The 14,790-nt window shown below is 52.1% G+C and overlaps 1 protein-coding gene across 1 annotated transcript in view; it reads left to right on the top strand.

The window, feature by feature from the left end:
• The window catches only part of PLB1 (phospholipase B1), a 129,454-nt gene that overhangs the window by 81,588 nt on the left and 33,076 nt on the right, over positions 1 to 14,790 (top strand). Inside the window, exons 31-42 of the mRNA XM_082356692.1 lie at positions 942 to 980; positions 1,552 to 1,612; positions 2,453 to 2,511; positions 3,483 to 3,556; positions 7,755 to 7,798; positions 8,287 to 8,395; positions 9,760 to 9,811; positions 10,879 to 10,959; positions 11,528 to 11,593; positions 12,731 to 12,831; positions 13,808 to 13,889; positions 14,562 to 14,666. Coding sequence (XP_082212818.1) covers positions 942 to 980; positions 1,552 to 1,612; positions 2,453 to 2,511; positions 3,483 to 3,556; positions 7,755 to 7,798; positions 8,287 to 8,395; positions 9,760 to 9,811; positions 10,879 to 10,959; positions 11,528 to 11,593; positions 12,731 to 12,831; positions 13,808 to 13,889; positions 14,562 to 14,666 — 873 coding nt within the window. The remainder of the gene's footprint in view (positions 1 to 941; positions 981 to 1,551; positions 1,613 to 2,452; positions 2,512 to 3,482; positions 3,557 to 7,754; positions 7,799 to 8,286; positions 8,396 to 9,759; positions 9,812 to 10,878; positions 10,960 to 11,527; positions 11,594 to 12,730; positions 12,832 to 13,807; positions 13,890 to 14,561; positions 14,667 to 14,790) is intronic.

The raw sequence follows: 14,790 nt of genomic DNA, 5'->3' as shown, positions 1-14,790 counted from the left end.
TCCAGTTAGCCATCCACAATGCCCCATCTGATTGGACTGTGAAGGGTGACAGCCAGTGGCCGCGAGACCCTACAGCTCGCCTCTGTCTCCCCATGTCCCAGCGAGCCCTGGCATAAGTCTGCACATGGCTCTTTCCAGCTGGGCAGAGGGACATGGCAGCACCATCCAGATCTCATTTTGAAGGCCAGGGGTGGAGAGGACCTCCAGGGCAGGAAGGGACAGAGGATACCCCATCCCCATAGTGCCACTGTCCCCATGGTAGGATGGAAAGAGTGAGGGGCTGAGACCTAGAAGAATATCTTCTAGGATGGAGGTGGGGTTTGGGGGTGGAAGGTTCATTGGAAGCCAGAGCTAAGAAAGCAGACATTCACCAGAAAGGCAAAGCAGATCTCCACGTTCACTCACAAATGGTCAGAAAGATTCTTGGACCTTTGCAGCTGCTCCCTCACCTCTGTCAGTTCCCCTAGATTCCCAGAGGGGTCCCAGGCCTGGGACGGGAGCCCACTCAGCTGGGGCTTGCAGGGGGCAGGACCTCAAAGCGCCTGGCTTTCCTTGTCTGGGCGGGAGGCGCCCAGGCTGCTGCCGGGCGGGAGTGGCATGGGGTGGGAAGGGGGCCTGGGAGTAGGGGACATGGGCTTGTATTAGCAGAAAGTGGGGCTCTGCTGGGAAGGGGCAGTGTGGAGAAAGAGAGGTGACCCAGCCACCTCAGCCAGTTGGGTGGGAGGCAAAGAGCAGAGGTGCTCATTCCTGGGAGCTGTGCAGGGTTTAGTCCGGTTGTTCAAGAGGCTTGCAGAGAAGGCCGGGTACGTCCTGGGAGGGAGCCCAGCGGTCAGCCTGGTGGCAGGGGGCTTGGGAATGTGGAAAGTGTTTCTGCGCACCGGAGCAGAGCAAGAAGCAAGTCAACTTGCTGCGGTGGCTCACCACCCCCCTTCCCCTCACAGGCCTGGCCATTTCTGAGCACCTACAAGAACACTGTGCAGGTATCCGCTCGTTGCTTCCTTTCGGCTCAGCCGCCAATGCAGTGGGCGGCCCCCGAGCTGGGACCAGCCCTGCAAGGCAGGGTGGGAATGTGGGCAGGTGTTCCCGATGGGCAGTCGGGGGGGATTCACACTCTTCTGTGAAGTCCATCCACCTACACCTTCAGACAGCGGGGAGGGCAGAGTAGGAGCCATTGATAACAGCACAGTTAGGGGGCCAGCCAGTCAACTCTCAGCCTCTCCAGACATAAGTCAAGAGAACCATCCCCCTCATAAAGCTGCTGCAGAAGCAGGGCTGGCATGCGGTGGGCTGGGTCGTTTTGTTGATGCCCTGATTTTTGCACTGGATGGTGGGGGCCGTGGGGGGGGGGGGGTCTGAACTAGGTTAGCAGATGGAGCCCAGCCAGATTCTCAGAATCACCCAGGGAGCCTTCTTCAGATGTCCTGCTAGGCCGTCCCCAGGGTAGGGCCCAGGGATCCGTGTTTGTTAAAGCTCTCTGGTGAGTCTGATGCCAAGCCGGCCTCTCTGGCCCCTGGCAACCCTGAGATTCTGGGGTTCATGCTACACCCCCAGGATCACGGGAGCCAGCTGCTGTGCAGTGACAGAGCCCCTTCTGCCTCGCCACCCACCTCAGGTAAGCCCCCTGCGGCACGGCAGGACCCAGGGCCCCTCCACAAGAACTCAGTTATGGCCGGGGCTTGCTTCCTATCTGGCTGGTCGCCTGGGACGAGTCCCTGCTTTGTCCCTCTCTTCTGTAGCGAAGTCTGACCCAGCAGGACCCAAGGCGGCCAGGGTCCTCCCATTTCAGCCCGCTATGGGGAGCACGTGTGGAGGAGCCACAGGAGAGCCGCCCTCAGTGGCCCAGCCTGGGGTGTGACCTCGGCCGGGCCCGGAGGCGGGGTGTGTGGTGCCCAGGAAGGCCCCAGAGGGAGCCAGCTCTGCGGGTTGCCCTGCGGCCCCAGGCTCTGCAATCACTGCTGCTGCCTGCCGTAGGGCTGGAAAGTTCTCTGGAGTCTTCGGAAGAGACTTGGGGGCAGGGAAAGGCCCAACATGATTATTCCTCAGATTCTTGGTGGAAATCCGGAACCCAGCTCTAAATGGGCCGTGCGTCGGGCTCTGCACCGCATCTCGGATGGGCCAGCGCCCATTTGGTCATGCGCTCGGGTCACAGCCGGTGTCCCACGTGACTGCTGGCACCAAAGTGGTGGGATCCCACCGTGCCCTAGCATCCCCTTTCCTCCTCCCCCTCCCTCTCAGCACCTCTCCCTTCCCATAGGCCAGGGTCGTTTATTGTGTCTCTGATGGGGAAACTGTTTTCATCTAAGCTCTGCCTCTGTGGCGCCATGGACGTTCAGTCCTGCACAGCCGAACACACACGCGGGTCGTGTTTCTGGTCTTGCTTAAAGCAAGAAGCACTGGACTCTGACTGCAGCTTCCTTCGCACAGACTCAAGTGTGTCTGTTTGTCTTTCCAGTGCACACCCTGAGACCTGCAGACATCCGAGTTGTGGCCGCTCTGGGGGATTCTCTGACCGTAAGGACTCGTGGGCCCCACGTGGCTGGGGATGGCTGTGTCAGCTCCAGGTCCCCGTCCTCCTGACCCCAGGGCCCGTGCTCCTGGCCTCTGCATTATCCCACCCCTCCTTCCTGACTCTGTCAGTCTGAGCGCAGGACAGTGGTTTGATTTTGCAGCCACTTTCTCCATCAGGTGTGCGAGGGGGACTCTTTTTTCAGGAGCGAACTGAATTGTCTCAGGCAGTAGAGGTTTTGAACACCTAACGTCACCTTTTGAACCATTGCAAAAATATGTCATTTTTGACTCAAAAAATCTCCTAAACCTAATGTGGGTGCTCTTTTCCCTTTGGATTATACTTTACGAGCAGCTCCAACCTTCACATCCGTTTCATCTTTGCATCTGCCCCAAAGCAGGAAAGGCTGGATAGCTGTGGCAAAAACTCTGCTCTTAAGTTCCAAGAAATAGGGCCATTGTACCATCCCCAAACAGCACTTTCTGGCAGCACTGTTAAGGCCATGAGATTGTCTTACAGAATGTCCCAGAGGGAAAGAGGAGAAATGTGAAGTGTATGAGAAATCTGTCCACGCAGCCCATTCAGTCTATGGGCTCTTTCTTCATGCGTGTAAAGAACTTGGGAGCAGAATGCTGCTAATAATATATAAGTGTCTCATATTTGTAAAGCACTTTAGAGGCTTCAAAACTGTTTTTGCAGCTATGATCCAATTTGGTCATCAAAACAATCCTGTGAGATAAGCAGAGCATGGCCTCAGCTCCGTAAGGAGGCAGCTGAGATTCGAGGAAGGCACGCAGCCGGGGAAGCAGCAAGCCCGGGCGTTCTGGCTCCCAGGGCGGCGTTCTGGCTCCCAGGGCGGCGTTCTGCTCACGCTATGTTGCGTGCGCGGAGAGCACCTTGGGAAGCCCTGCGCATACACAGCCTCCCTTTTCTCTGACTTACTGATTTTCCTGTGGATTTTGATATGTTTTCAAAGGCTGGCAATGGGATTGGCTCCAAACCGAATGACCTTTCTGATGTCACTACTCAGTACCGGGGGCTGTCATATAGGTAATGTTAACCCATGACCCCTTCCCACCCCATGCTCACCCGCAGAGATCGGCTGGGGGTTTGTCTCCTGTAAATGCATAAATAACAAACAGCAAGGACCAGGTCTGGAGGGGGCTTTCAGAAGGAAAACCTATATATTTCTGCCAAATGTAACAATTTGGTGAGTAGAGAGGATATTTTACTGTTAATAACCCTTTTCTTTTAACTGTGCAGAAAGAGCAAATCAGGGTACTTATCAGACTTCTGGGTCAACAAATCCAACATGAAATGCACCAGAAAAGCACCAAATCTCTGAGTCTTCACCTGCCCGTTTGCATGTAGATGTGCACATGTAGATTCTCCCATGTCTCTTGTTTACTGTCTGTATGTATGGATTCATGTTGTTTATTCATGTTCTGTAGCCACACCTCTGCCTTTATGTATATGCACACATCTGTACAGAAAACTCCAAAACGCAGCACCCACTTCAGGCAGAAACAACCGAGACAAAAATCACAACCAATAGACGTTGCTGAGCCCCTCCCATGTGCCTGTATGATGGAGGCGGGTGGGTGAGAGGAGTATATGGGAAGCACAGGCAAATGCTTATGCTCAGTTGGCAAGTGTTATTTAAAAATAAAAGATGCCTGAGTGCCACAGGACTATAGAAGAGGGAATACCCAACCCTGCCAGTTGGGGTAGGAGGGCTTCCAGGAGAAGGTGGTAGCCAGTTACGCCTTGACAGACTAGCCATTTGGCAGGCGAGAAAGGGCATTCCAGGCAGGAAGTAGGAAAGCTTAAGGCGTGTCAGGAGAGTGGTTGGATGTGGGTATTCTAAAGTTTCTTTCTTTCCTAATAAAGTTCTTGTTTATGAACCCTTCACAGTCATTGGCGATTAGCTCAGGATTCAAAACCACTAGAACACGGCCTGCCACAAGAGGGCAGAGCGCTGATGAGAGGCAGGACGGCCCAGTGCTGGCCCCCTCCCTTTCCTTCCGAGAGGTTCAAATGAAAGGTTTCTTCTAAGAAAGCGAGAGGGAACGGAGTGGGGACGGCGAGGACTGTGACGGTTCTCTGGCCAGCCCTGAGGACAGTGCCAGAGAGAAAGTTTTTCCCAGGTGAGAGAAAGGCATCCTCACTCAGCCAGGAGCCACCCACAGAGAGGATCCAGGGTGTGGGTAGCATGAGGACATCACCCCGCCTGGAGCTGAGCTAAAGACCTCGCAGCTCCCGAGGTCCCACACACCCTCCGCCAGGTGGGGGGTCTCTCCCAGGCTGCCGAGGGACAGAGTGGAAGTTGCCTCCTGACCACTGGGCCCCAGGCTTTACTGAGGCTGCAGCAGAAAGAAAAGCCAAAGGGAGAGCAGGAAAGCAGAGCTTATTACAGTCGAAAAAGCATGAGGTTGTGGCAGCTTTACTTAGTCTGAGCTAAAGAAGGCAGTGGCCTCACATCCTAGTGTGGGAAAACAGAAAATAAAGCAGACAAGCCAGCCAGCAGATGACAGGCAAGCTACACCTGGTGTAGTCAGGGGAGTGAGGTGATCTCCCCAACTTCACAAACAGTTCAACTGCACGGATTCCTAGGATTCAGATAGAGACAGTCTTCTGCTAAAGGTTTCTCTCTGCAGCTATGGAAAAATTCAGCCATTGCTCTGTTTCTTCCTGTGAGTGAGGTCCAATAAGGCCTGATGTTTCAATCTTCTGGTTCCAATTCCAAAGCCTTGTGTGCTCAATGGCTGCTGTCCCTTTAAACCCTTTATTCTAAATGTTTCAAAGACCTGCCCCAAGACCCATGTGCGTTAAAGATAGGAGCTCTTAAATAAAAAAAAAAAAAAAAAAAAAAGATAGGAGTTCTTGGTCAGAGTCTGAGAGACAGTTTGACACTTGATAAAATATGTAGACTAGGGTTTCCCATAGTGTGTTCCATAGAACACTAGCCCCAGCCTTTTATTTTGGGGAAAATATTTCCTACTATATCCTTCCTCGGGGGAATTCACATGCATGTTAGCATACTAAAGGCTCTGAGAAGCCGCCCTACGTTGAAGAAATCTGTTTCAATTGTGTCTGTTGAATCCAGTGTTTCCCTTAATCCCAGAACTCTTTCTTTGTAAATACCTATTAGCATCCCCTGGGAAATGTCCATGCAGTAGACTGATCTGAGAAAAAGCAATTTTCTGAAGCCATTAAAACTTCTGGATGGGAAATATGAGGCAATTAATTGATTATAGGTAAATTAAGAATGCAAATCGAGCCTCTTCCTCCAAGGAAACAAAGTGGAGAGAGTGGACCTCACGGAGTCAGAAGGGGGAGAAGAATTTTTGGTAGGTGGGCGGCTGTGAGCAGGACCTGCAAGAAGAGGTTTGGCTGTGAATATTTCCAAGGCCCCTTGACCTGTAAGAATCACACAGCAGTGAAAGGCCCCAGCTCTGGGTAGCTTAACAATGTGGTAGGCCCAGAGGTCTCTAGAGAATTGCCTTTCCAATTGAAATGTTTGCTTGATTGGACTCATTCAAAGGACCAAAATAATATTTATCAAAAAATGCATTTCTTTGTCTTATTAATTAGGAGGTCAGTCTCATGTTATTGAAACTCCGCCAATAGATGTTATCAAGCATCTTCTCTGCATCTCTCTGCACACTGCGTGTGACTAGGGAACAAAGCCCAGCCTTTGAGCTCTTGGTGTCATACAAATTACATAAATCTGAAGGGTCTCGTGTAAACCAGCTGTTTCATATGGGTCTGTTTTCTTTCATGTTTCACACAGTTCTGATCAGAACGAGGGCTTTCATATTTTTGTTCCTCCATATTTATTTGTATAATTCTCTCTTTTCTCCTGGAAACGGGCTCAGAGAGATTTCTGTAGCCTATTGGTCCTGATCAGCTACCTCACTTGTTTTAGAACAACTATAGTTTTAGACAAGAAATTACAATAGAATGTACTTGACGTGCGTGCGTTTACATTTATCTCTGTGTTTATATGTTGACTGAAGGAGAAAAGGAGGCAGAGTTAGAACACAGTGATTGGAGGAGGTATATGGCTTTGTAATTTCCTGCCAAGTGAAAAGTGTTCTGATTAAGTGCTTTTAGTCCAAAGAAGGAAGGATCAGGAAGCAGCTAAAGTAGTAGCTTCATACAGAGTTGGAAAAGGATCAGAAGCTTAAAAAAAGATGCCCAACCAAAGGCCAAGTGAAGCTCAGACATTGGATGGAGGTAGGAGAGAGATTCCTGAGTGAGATAGAAAGGTAGGGCTTACCTGGCTTCTTTTTCTCTCCACCACTTGAGGTTCTTGAACCTTTGACTTAAGCCCCTGACCACCATAGTGTGAAATAGTCAGCTTCATTCCAAGCCTTCCTTTGAATGAAGAACAGCCAAGACTTTGATTCATGGCCTGTCCTTTGGAAGGTTATACTGGTGGGCTGAATGCTAACACTGTGTTCTCAAAATCTCTTGGCCTGGGATAATATGCTGGGACTGAGGAGGGAAGAAAGAAGGAGGCACAGAAGAAAAATAACAGTAAATACAATACATCTGAACATTGGACTTTGTTCAAATAGAAATACTTTTCTCCTTGCCTCCCCCATGTATTCAGTTTAAATGCATGAAAGGCAATGAAACTTTGTGTCTCTTGAAGTTAGACTGAGGGCCATAAAACTAGATGAGATGAGATGAGATGAAATTAGATCCGGCATTGGAAGGCAGTGAGAGGTCATCCCCCGAACCTTCCAGTGGAATTTACCTGACCACTGGGCAAAGAAGAGCTTATCCATTTTCTAAAGGTTTCCAGCTCAAGCTGGTTTTTAGTTACCTTTATGGTTTTTAGTTTCCTTTAGAAAGTTGATTAACCCCTGTGTGCCTCAGCTTCCTACTCTGTAAAATGCAGACAGTTCATCTTCATCACAAGCTTGTTTGGAGATGTGAGGTAACTAACGTAGAGCACCTGGTTCATGGCTGAGCTCATAGTATATACTCAGCTAAGTGCGCTCCCTCCTGATTTGCTGAAGAAAAGAAGCAGCCCTCTTTCAGCTTCAAATCCTGAATTTGGGGGAACCAACTCCTTGGGGAATTCAAATATTCTCAGAATCCCTCAAACACAAAGAGATGTCTCTGGCACATCTGACAGGTACTGATGGCATGGGCATTGTTAAAAGCTGGGAGCACTTTTTTGTAAAGCCTATGTATTGATTCAATCTCTCTCATTGGCTTTGCTCACTCTCTACAGTTCAGGAGGGGACAGCTACCTGGAGAAGGTGACCACCTTACCGAGTAAGTAACCACCGGTGGCTTGAGGTTGTCCTCTGGGTCCATCTGACCCCCAGGCTCCCTGAAAGTGCCTCTCAGCTAAGAAAGGAGGGAATAACATCTTCCTTATGGACTGTCATTGAAATGAGAGGAGAGGCCTGTGACAGGTGGCTGAAGAGGGTGGAATAAACTCTGTGTTTGGATTCCGGAGACCTGCGTTCAAGCCCTGACCCTTCTGTGTGCTGGCCAGGTGACCTGGGCCAAGTTACCAAACATTGTGAGCCTCAGGTCTCCTCAAGTGGCCCAGAGAGTGTGGAGATAGTCAAATGGGACAGTGAGTATTTGCTGCACTGTAAATTATAAAAAAAGAAAGAAAGAAAAGAAAAACTGAGAGGCTCTTGTTGTCTTGGCCCAGCCTGTCATCAAGTCATTTGAGGCCCCACCTCCTCTCAGGAGCACACTCTGCCTTCCATCCTAAGCCCTCTGTGTCCTGTGCACCCTTCCCCTTCCAGATATCCTTCGGAAGTTTAACGGAAATCTCACAGGCTATGCGGTGGGCACAGGCAACGCCAGTGACACAAATGCCTTCCTCAATCAGGCTGTTCCTGGAACAAAGGCTAAGTATGGCATTTGGGGAGGGGAGGGGGCCTGTCGGGTAGGGAGTGGGAGGCATGTAGTCCCCTTTAAGGTTGTAATTCTGACCTCTGAGTGCCAGGGGGACATTTATCCATTTGCAGCAATGATTTGAGAAGTTCTTGGCCGCTCTCTTCTGTGGCTGCCCTGTGACCAAGGCCGCAGGGAGGCTGGAGGGCTGGATCTTGGACAGAGGCCATGCTCCTAGAGCCTGAACTCCCGGCCTTGCTTTCCTGCGCAGCATGTTCTAATCATGCAACTAACTGACCCACCTTAGCCAATTTTTAAAACTTACCATGGCATCATGGTACTCTCTACAGCACCTCACAAGTGGCCCTTCCCCCAAAAGATCAGGGAGTACCAACCAAATGGATGGGCAAGCCAGAATCTCCAGCCTTAGAGGCTGCTTAGAGGGGCAATAAGTCATGTCCTGTCCCTACTCCTGCTGTGGAGCTACAGGAAGCGCAGCTGAGAAGCCAGAGGCAGCTGGAGCCAACTGCTCCGCCTCCCAGGTTGATCGTCCAAGGAGGCCCCTCACCCTGCCCCTAGAAGCCTCGGCCACCTGGGTCTCCTTGCTCCTGGCCCAGCCTGGGAAGACCCTTCTTAGTGACAGAAACAGCTGGGGACAGATGGACCCACCACCAGGTGCCAGGAGATCACCATTCTGTGGCTCCATCTCACACGATAACAGGGACCTAAACTAGTGAGGAGCTGGGGATGCCTGAGGTCTAGTCTTTCCATGAATTCTAAACCCAGGTATTTGTATGGTGTATATTTATTCCCCCCACCTCTTTCTAAAAGAAACATTTAGCTAAGTTTACCAAAAATGACACAACTTATACATAAGAGAGAAAAATCACAGCCACTGGTGGGGGCAGGAGGGGAAGAAGCAACTGCGTCAGTATGAGCCTTTTTACGATTCTTGTGCCTAAGCGTCAAACTCTCAGCTTCCTGGCAGCCAGGGTAAAAAGAGGAAGCATGCCAAAACTTTCCTAGATCTGATTTCAGAATCTACACCAGTCCTCCAAAGGAGATGAACGGTTTCCTAGCATGGAATCCTTAAAGACCCTTGGCATGTGGAGTCCTAGAAAGGAGACCATGCGTAACAAATATAATTGTCAGTACCCTTGACTATTGCTTTAGGACAAACACACGACTGGCTTTGCAAACGGTTATTTGTTGTAAGAACTCTTCAGAAGAGGCAAGTAGCTTCCTGTCCTGAGACTCAGGGTCTCTGCCAGCTCATGGTGGGGGGGGGGGGGTTAATGCCATAGAAACCTCTAGTTCAGGCCCTTTAGGATGAAAGGTCTGGGCACTGTTCCTCAACAGGACTGATTTCCTCTCCTCCTCAGGGAACTTTCAAGCCAAGTCCAGACTCTGATACAGAAGATGAAAGATGACCATGTGAGTCAGATTTATGGTTACTTTTACATTGCTTTTTCTTTTTTTCTTTTTTTTTCTTTTTGGCTGCATCGGGTCTTCGTTGCTGTGCGCGCGCTTTTTCTAGTTGCGGTGAGCGGGGGCTACTCTTCTTCGCGGTGCGTGGGATTCTCATGGCAGTGGCTTCTCTTGTTGCGGAGCATGGGCTCTAGGCGCATGGGCTTCAGTAGTTGTGGCTTGCGGGCTCTAGAGCGCAGGCTCAGTAGTTGTGGCGCAAAGGCTTTGTTGCTCCGCAGCATGTGGGATCTTCCCAGACCAGGGCTCGAACCTGTGTCCCCTGCATTGGCAGGTGGATTCTTTTTTTTTTTTTTTTTAAACAGACATTTCTTTCTTTTTTATTTATTTATTTATTTATTTTTGTGTGTTGGGTCTTCGTTTCTGTGCGAGGGCTTTCTCTAGTTGCGGCGAGCGGGGGCCACTCTTCATCGCGGTGCGCGGGCCTCTCACTATCGCGGCCTCTCTTGTTGCGGAGCACAGGCTCCAGACGCGCAGGCGCAGTAGTTGTGGCTCACAGGCCTAGTTGCTCCGTGGCATGTGGGATCTTCCCAGACCAGGGCTCGAACCCGTGTCCCCTGCATTGGCAGGCAGATTCTCAACCACTGCGCCACCAGGGAAGCCCCGGCAGGTGGATTCTTAACCACTGTGTCACCAATGAAGCCCTATGGTTATTTTTAAACACTAACCTTCTGACCCACTAAAGGCCCCAAATGGAATTGTCTGCCATGAAACCAGTGAGCCCCCTGTCACTAGAGGCATTCAAGCAGCAGTAGGGCAGCCCCTGTCGAAGGCCCTCTGGAGGAGATTACGTCAGCTGGGGGGAGGTTTGTTGCTGATCACAATGACCTTGAAAATCCCTCCTGATGCTAAGAATCTGTGGTCTATAAACAAACCTCTGAAGTTCTGTCAGCTCTGAGGTTCTGATGCTGTTATTTCAAGAGGGCAAGGAAGTTTTAGAGGGTTGAATGGATTTCCTAGAGCTGTGGTGTTTTTGTTTGTTGGAAATCATCAGGCATTTTCCTCCCTCTGTATAGAGAGTAAATTTCCACGAGGACTGGAAGGTCATCACGGTGCTGATTGGAGGCAGTGACTTATGTGACTACTGCACGGATTCGGTAATGCGGGCGGGCCAGACCTACTCATCGCCCTTGATTTGACCTGTAAGCCTTGGAGATCCTATTTGAGAACAGTCCCTAGAATCAACCCTAGGATTGTCCACCTACACCTGTGTGTGTGTGTGTGTGTGTGTGCGCACACACGCAATTCACACACGTGCACACACGTGCACACACACACTTCTTGCCCCCCGAACCCTCGCGTTTCTGGCTCCACCCCCATGTCCCAGCTGGCGTGAGGCAGCAAGTGGCAGATATACAGTGCTTCTATTCCCGTTTCTTACAACTCCTGAGAATTCAGAAAGAGAAGAAGCAGTAAAGCCCAAGCCCGTGAAAGGGGTACTAGACACATTCTGCTCCTGAGCTAAAGCTCTGGCTGAAGACTCCAGTCTTCTGTCTGGCCCATCTTCGGCAACAGCGAGTAGCCAACTGTTCATCTCAGATTCTGACATGACGAGCTGGTCACGGTTGGAGGCCAAGGGAGAACGAGGCCTTGGGTCTGGAGCCGGGTGGGGAGGCTGCCCTCTCCCCCTAACCAGCTCCTCTTCTCCATCCTGTCTCTTCCCAGAATCTGTATTCTGCAGCCAACTTTTATGACCATCTCCGAAATGCCCTGGACATCCTGCACAGAGAGGTGGGTGGCGGGCTCCCACAAGCTGGACACAGCTCAAGCGTGTTGGGGGGAAGAGGGTGAAATGCCCCCTCCCCTGAAGGAGACAGACAAGGACATGGAGGCTCCTGCCCTTTCCAGAGTTTGGGGCTTCCCCCCAAGGAAGCCTCATTCTGTTTGGAATCAGCCCTGAGGGTCTCAGGCTTGAAGAAGGGAAGGCAGTCCCCCCACCCCTACCTGGCACATTCCCTGGTGGAGGCAGCTGGGCGGCTCCCAGGCTGGGCACCGCTCTCTGAGTGGCAGGGGGTGTCTACAGTAGGCCCCTCTCTGGTCTCCCCACCCCCTGGCATGGACAAGCCTTTCCAGCTGCCCAGGAGGGGGCGCTCTGACTACCAGATGCCTCTATGGGTTGCCAAGACTCTGGGCCTGCTCAGCAGAGTTAGCCCGGGTCAGGCTGGAAGGAGACAGTCAAGGGCTAATGTCCTGGCAAACAGGGCACCTACCTCACCAAATTGAAAGCTAACGGATTTGGGGCTTCCCTGGTGGCGCAGCGGTTAAGAATCCACCTGCCAGTGCGGAAGACACGGGTTCAAGCCCTGGTCCAGGAAGATCCCACATGCCGCAGAGCAGCTAAGCCCATGCGCCACAACTACTGAGCCCACGTGCCACAACTACTGAAGCCCGTGCACCTAGAGCCCATGCTCTGCAACAAGAGAAGCCACCACAATGAGAAGCCCGCGCACCGCAACGAAGAGTAACCCCCGCTCACTGCCAACTAGAGAAAGCCCATGGCAGCAACGAGGACCCAATGCAGCCAAAAATAAATAAATAAATAGATAAATTTTAAGAAAAGATTAAAAAAAAATAATACCAAAAAAAAAAGAAAGCTAACGGATTAGGGTTCACTCACTGATGGCTGAATGAGCTGAGCCCTCAGCATTTAGACTCGGGTCTGCCATGTTGTCCCACTCCAGGAGGCCCATTCACGCTGCTGCCAATGTGGGTGGCACAGCCTGCAGGGCCCTAGGTGGTCACTTTGGTGTCAACACCTCCCAGAACCCAACTTAGGGACCCCGGAGCCAGATCCCACTTCTTGGGGCCCTAAGGCAGCTTGTGAAAGAAGCCCCTCAGCCCCTCTCTCATCTGAAGCCTCTCCCGTAGGTACCCCGGGCGCTGGTCAACCTCGTGGACTTCATGAGCCCCCGCGTCATGCGGCACGTGTTCCTGGGGAACCCCGACAAGTGCCCGGTGCAGCAGGCCAGGTAGGCGGGTGCTTGCTGGTCTGGCTCATGCGGTGGGGACTCCTCGGGGTCTCTGTGACTTGGTCCGTCCATGTGTGCAAGTCTGTAAAGGGGTCTGTGCCAGGACCACCTCCTTCTGGGAAGTTGGAGCCAGGGCCCCCGCTTACCAGCCTCAGGGTGCCAGCGAGAACCTCTGGGATACGGGGAAGCCACGGGGAAGAGGTCAGGGCTGGGACAAACACTAGTTCTCAGAGGCAGTGCAGCCGAGCCTGTGAGAAAGAGCAACATATAGGGATGTGTCCACAGGTGGTGGACGCGTAACAGAAAGCAAGGGAACGGTCCCCAAGATTCACTTACCTTTGTCGGGAAGGAGCGAATTGGGGAAGGACACAGGGAACTTCCAGTTGGGAGTGTTTTGTTTCTTAAGCTGCGTGAGAGGTGCAAGGTGTGTGTTTTATTATTCTTCCTACATTATATATCCATATACTCATTTAACAAATACTTTGTAAGTTTTGCTGTGCACCAGGTACTATTCTGAGCGCTCTAGAGATATCTTTTTCAACATTAAGTGTATTTTATGGATGTGAAATAATCCCTAACAAAACAAAAGGGGACACAGTGGGGCACTAGTGTGAACTCAGGAGGTGTCTGAGGCATGAGCATCAGGGGCCCTGAAATACCAGCTCCAGTGCCAGAGCATGCACTTGTACTTTATTTCTAAATGCTGAACATTGGCTTTTCATTGTCTAAATTCACGTGTTCAGCGTAATTTGCTGCAGGCCCAGGGCCTGTGGTCCAACGCTTGTACTCTGTTAACGTGAGGGGGTGCCCGTCCATGCACCCTCGGGACTTTGTGCATTCCCCTGTCAGGCCTGAAACCTGCCCTGAGCAGAGCCTCCTAAGCCAGGGCTCCAGTGAGCGCCTCACCCCGCCCCACGCAACAGTCTCTGACTGAAGCTTCTGCTCTGGGTCCTCCTGCCTCCCCCTCTCTGTGCAGCATTTTGTGTAACTGCGTTCTGACCCTGCGGGAGAGCTCCCAAGAGCTGGCCAGGTTGGAGGCCGTCACCCGAGCCTACCAGGTAAGACCAAGAAGGTCTCTTCTCCCCCTCGATGAGCACGCCAGTCCAGAGCCCCCTGGGGGAGGCACACGGGGAAGGGAAAAGCTGTGCAGGCTTTGAGGGGTAACATCGCCCTCCAGGCCACTTCCTGGCTGACGTGTCTCAGGCACCCCAGTTGGAGTCATCCCCAAGGAACCCAGGTGGCAGAGTCCTCATGGCTGAGCTGTCCTTGGTGGCTCAGCCCTGACACTTGGCCTGAAGAGGGCGGCAGCCCTAGGTGCCCCATCGGACTACCTTTCCCTGCACTGCACCCTGGAGGCCCAGCTGTCCCCCCAACCTCCCACCTCCCCAACAGGCAGGCCACGCACGAATGGGGAGGTTGCAGGTCCCGAGCCTGGGAGCCCTCTGGAGACTCTCCCTAGGTTTTTCTGTTCCTTGCGGGACTTCCTGCCCGGCCCTTCAGAACTTGCGGTCCACTTAAAACCAAAACCAAAAGGTGGCACAACCCATATCCAATACTCTGGAAAGAGATTTACCATCAGGTGTGTCTGTGTTCTCAAGGGAAGAACTGAGTCAGCCCACCTGTTGAGGGAGACGGGGACAAAGACACTACCCACCCACCCCCACCCCTGCCCCAATGGGCACCTGGAGCCCCAGGGCCCGTGCAGAAGGCACCCATGCGTGTGTCCCCAGAACAGCATGCGTGAGCTGGTGGAGTCAGGTCGCTACGACACGCGGGAGGACTTCTCCGTGGTGCTGCAGCCCTTCTTCTACAACATCCGGCTCCCCATCCTGGCGGTAGGCTCCCTGCCCTCCCTGACAGGGCTGCCAAAGGGAGGAGAAAATTCAAGGCAGAAATGCCAAGTGCTGCCGTGAGAGTGAGAATAAATGGGGCAGACCCGGGCAGATCTCCAGCTGCTGG

Source organism: Balaenoptera borealis, assembly GCF_965194805.1.
Source record: "Balaenoptera borealis genome assembly, chromosome: 15".
NCBI lineage: Eukaryota > Metazoa > Chordata > Mammalia > Artiodactyla > Balaenopteridae > Balaenoptera > Balaenoptera borealis.
Note: the sequence above shows the minus strand (reverse complement) of the source record. Positions and strands in the feature narration are given on the sequence as shown.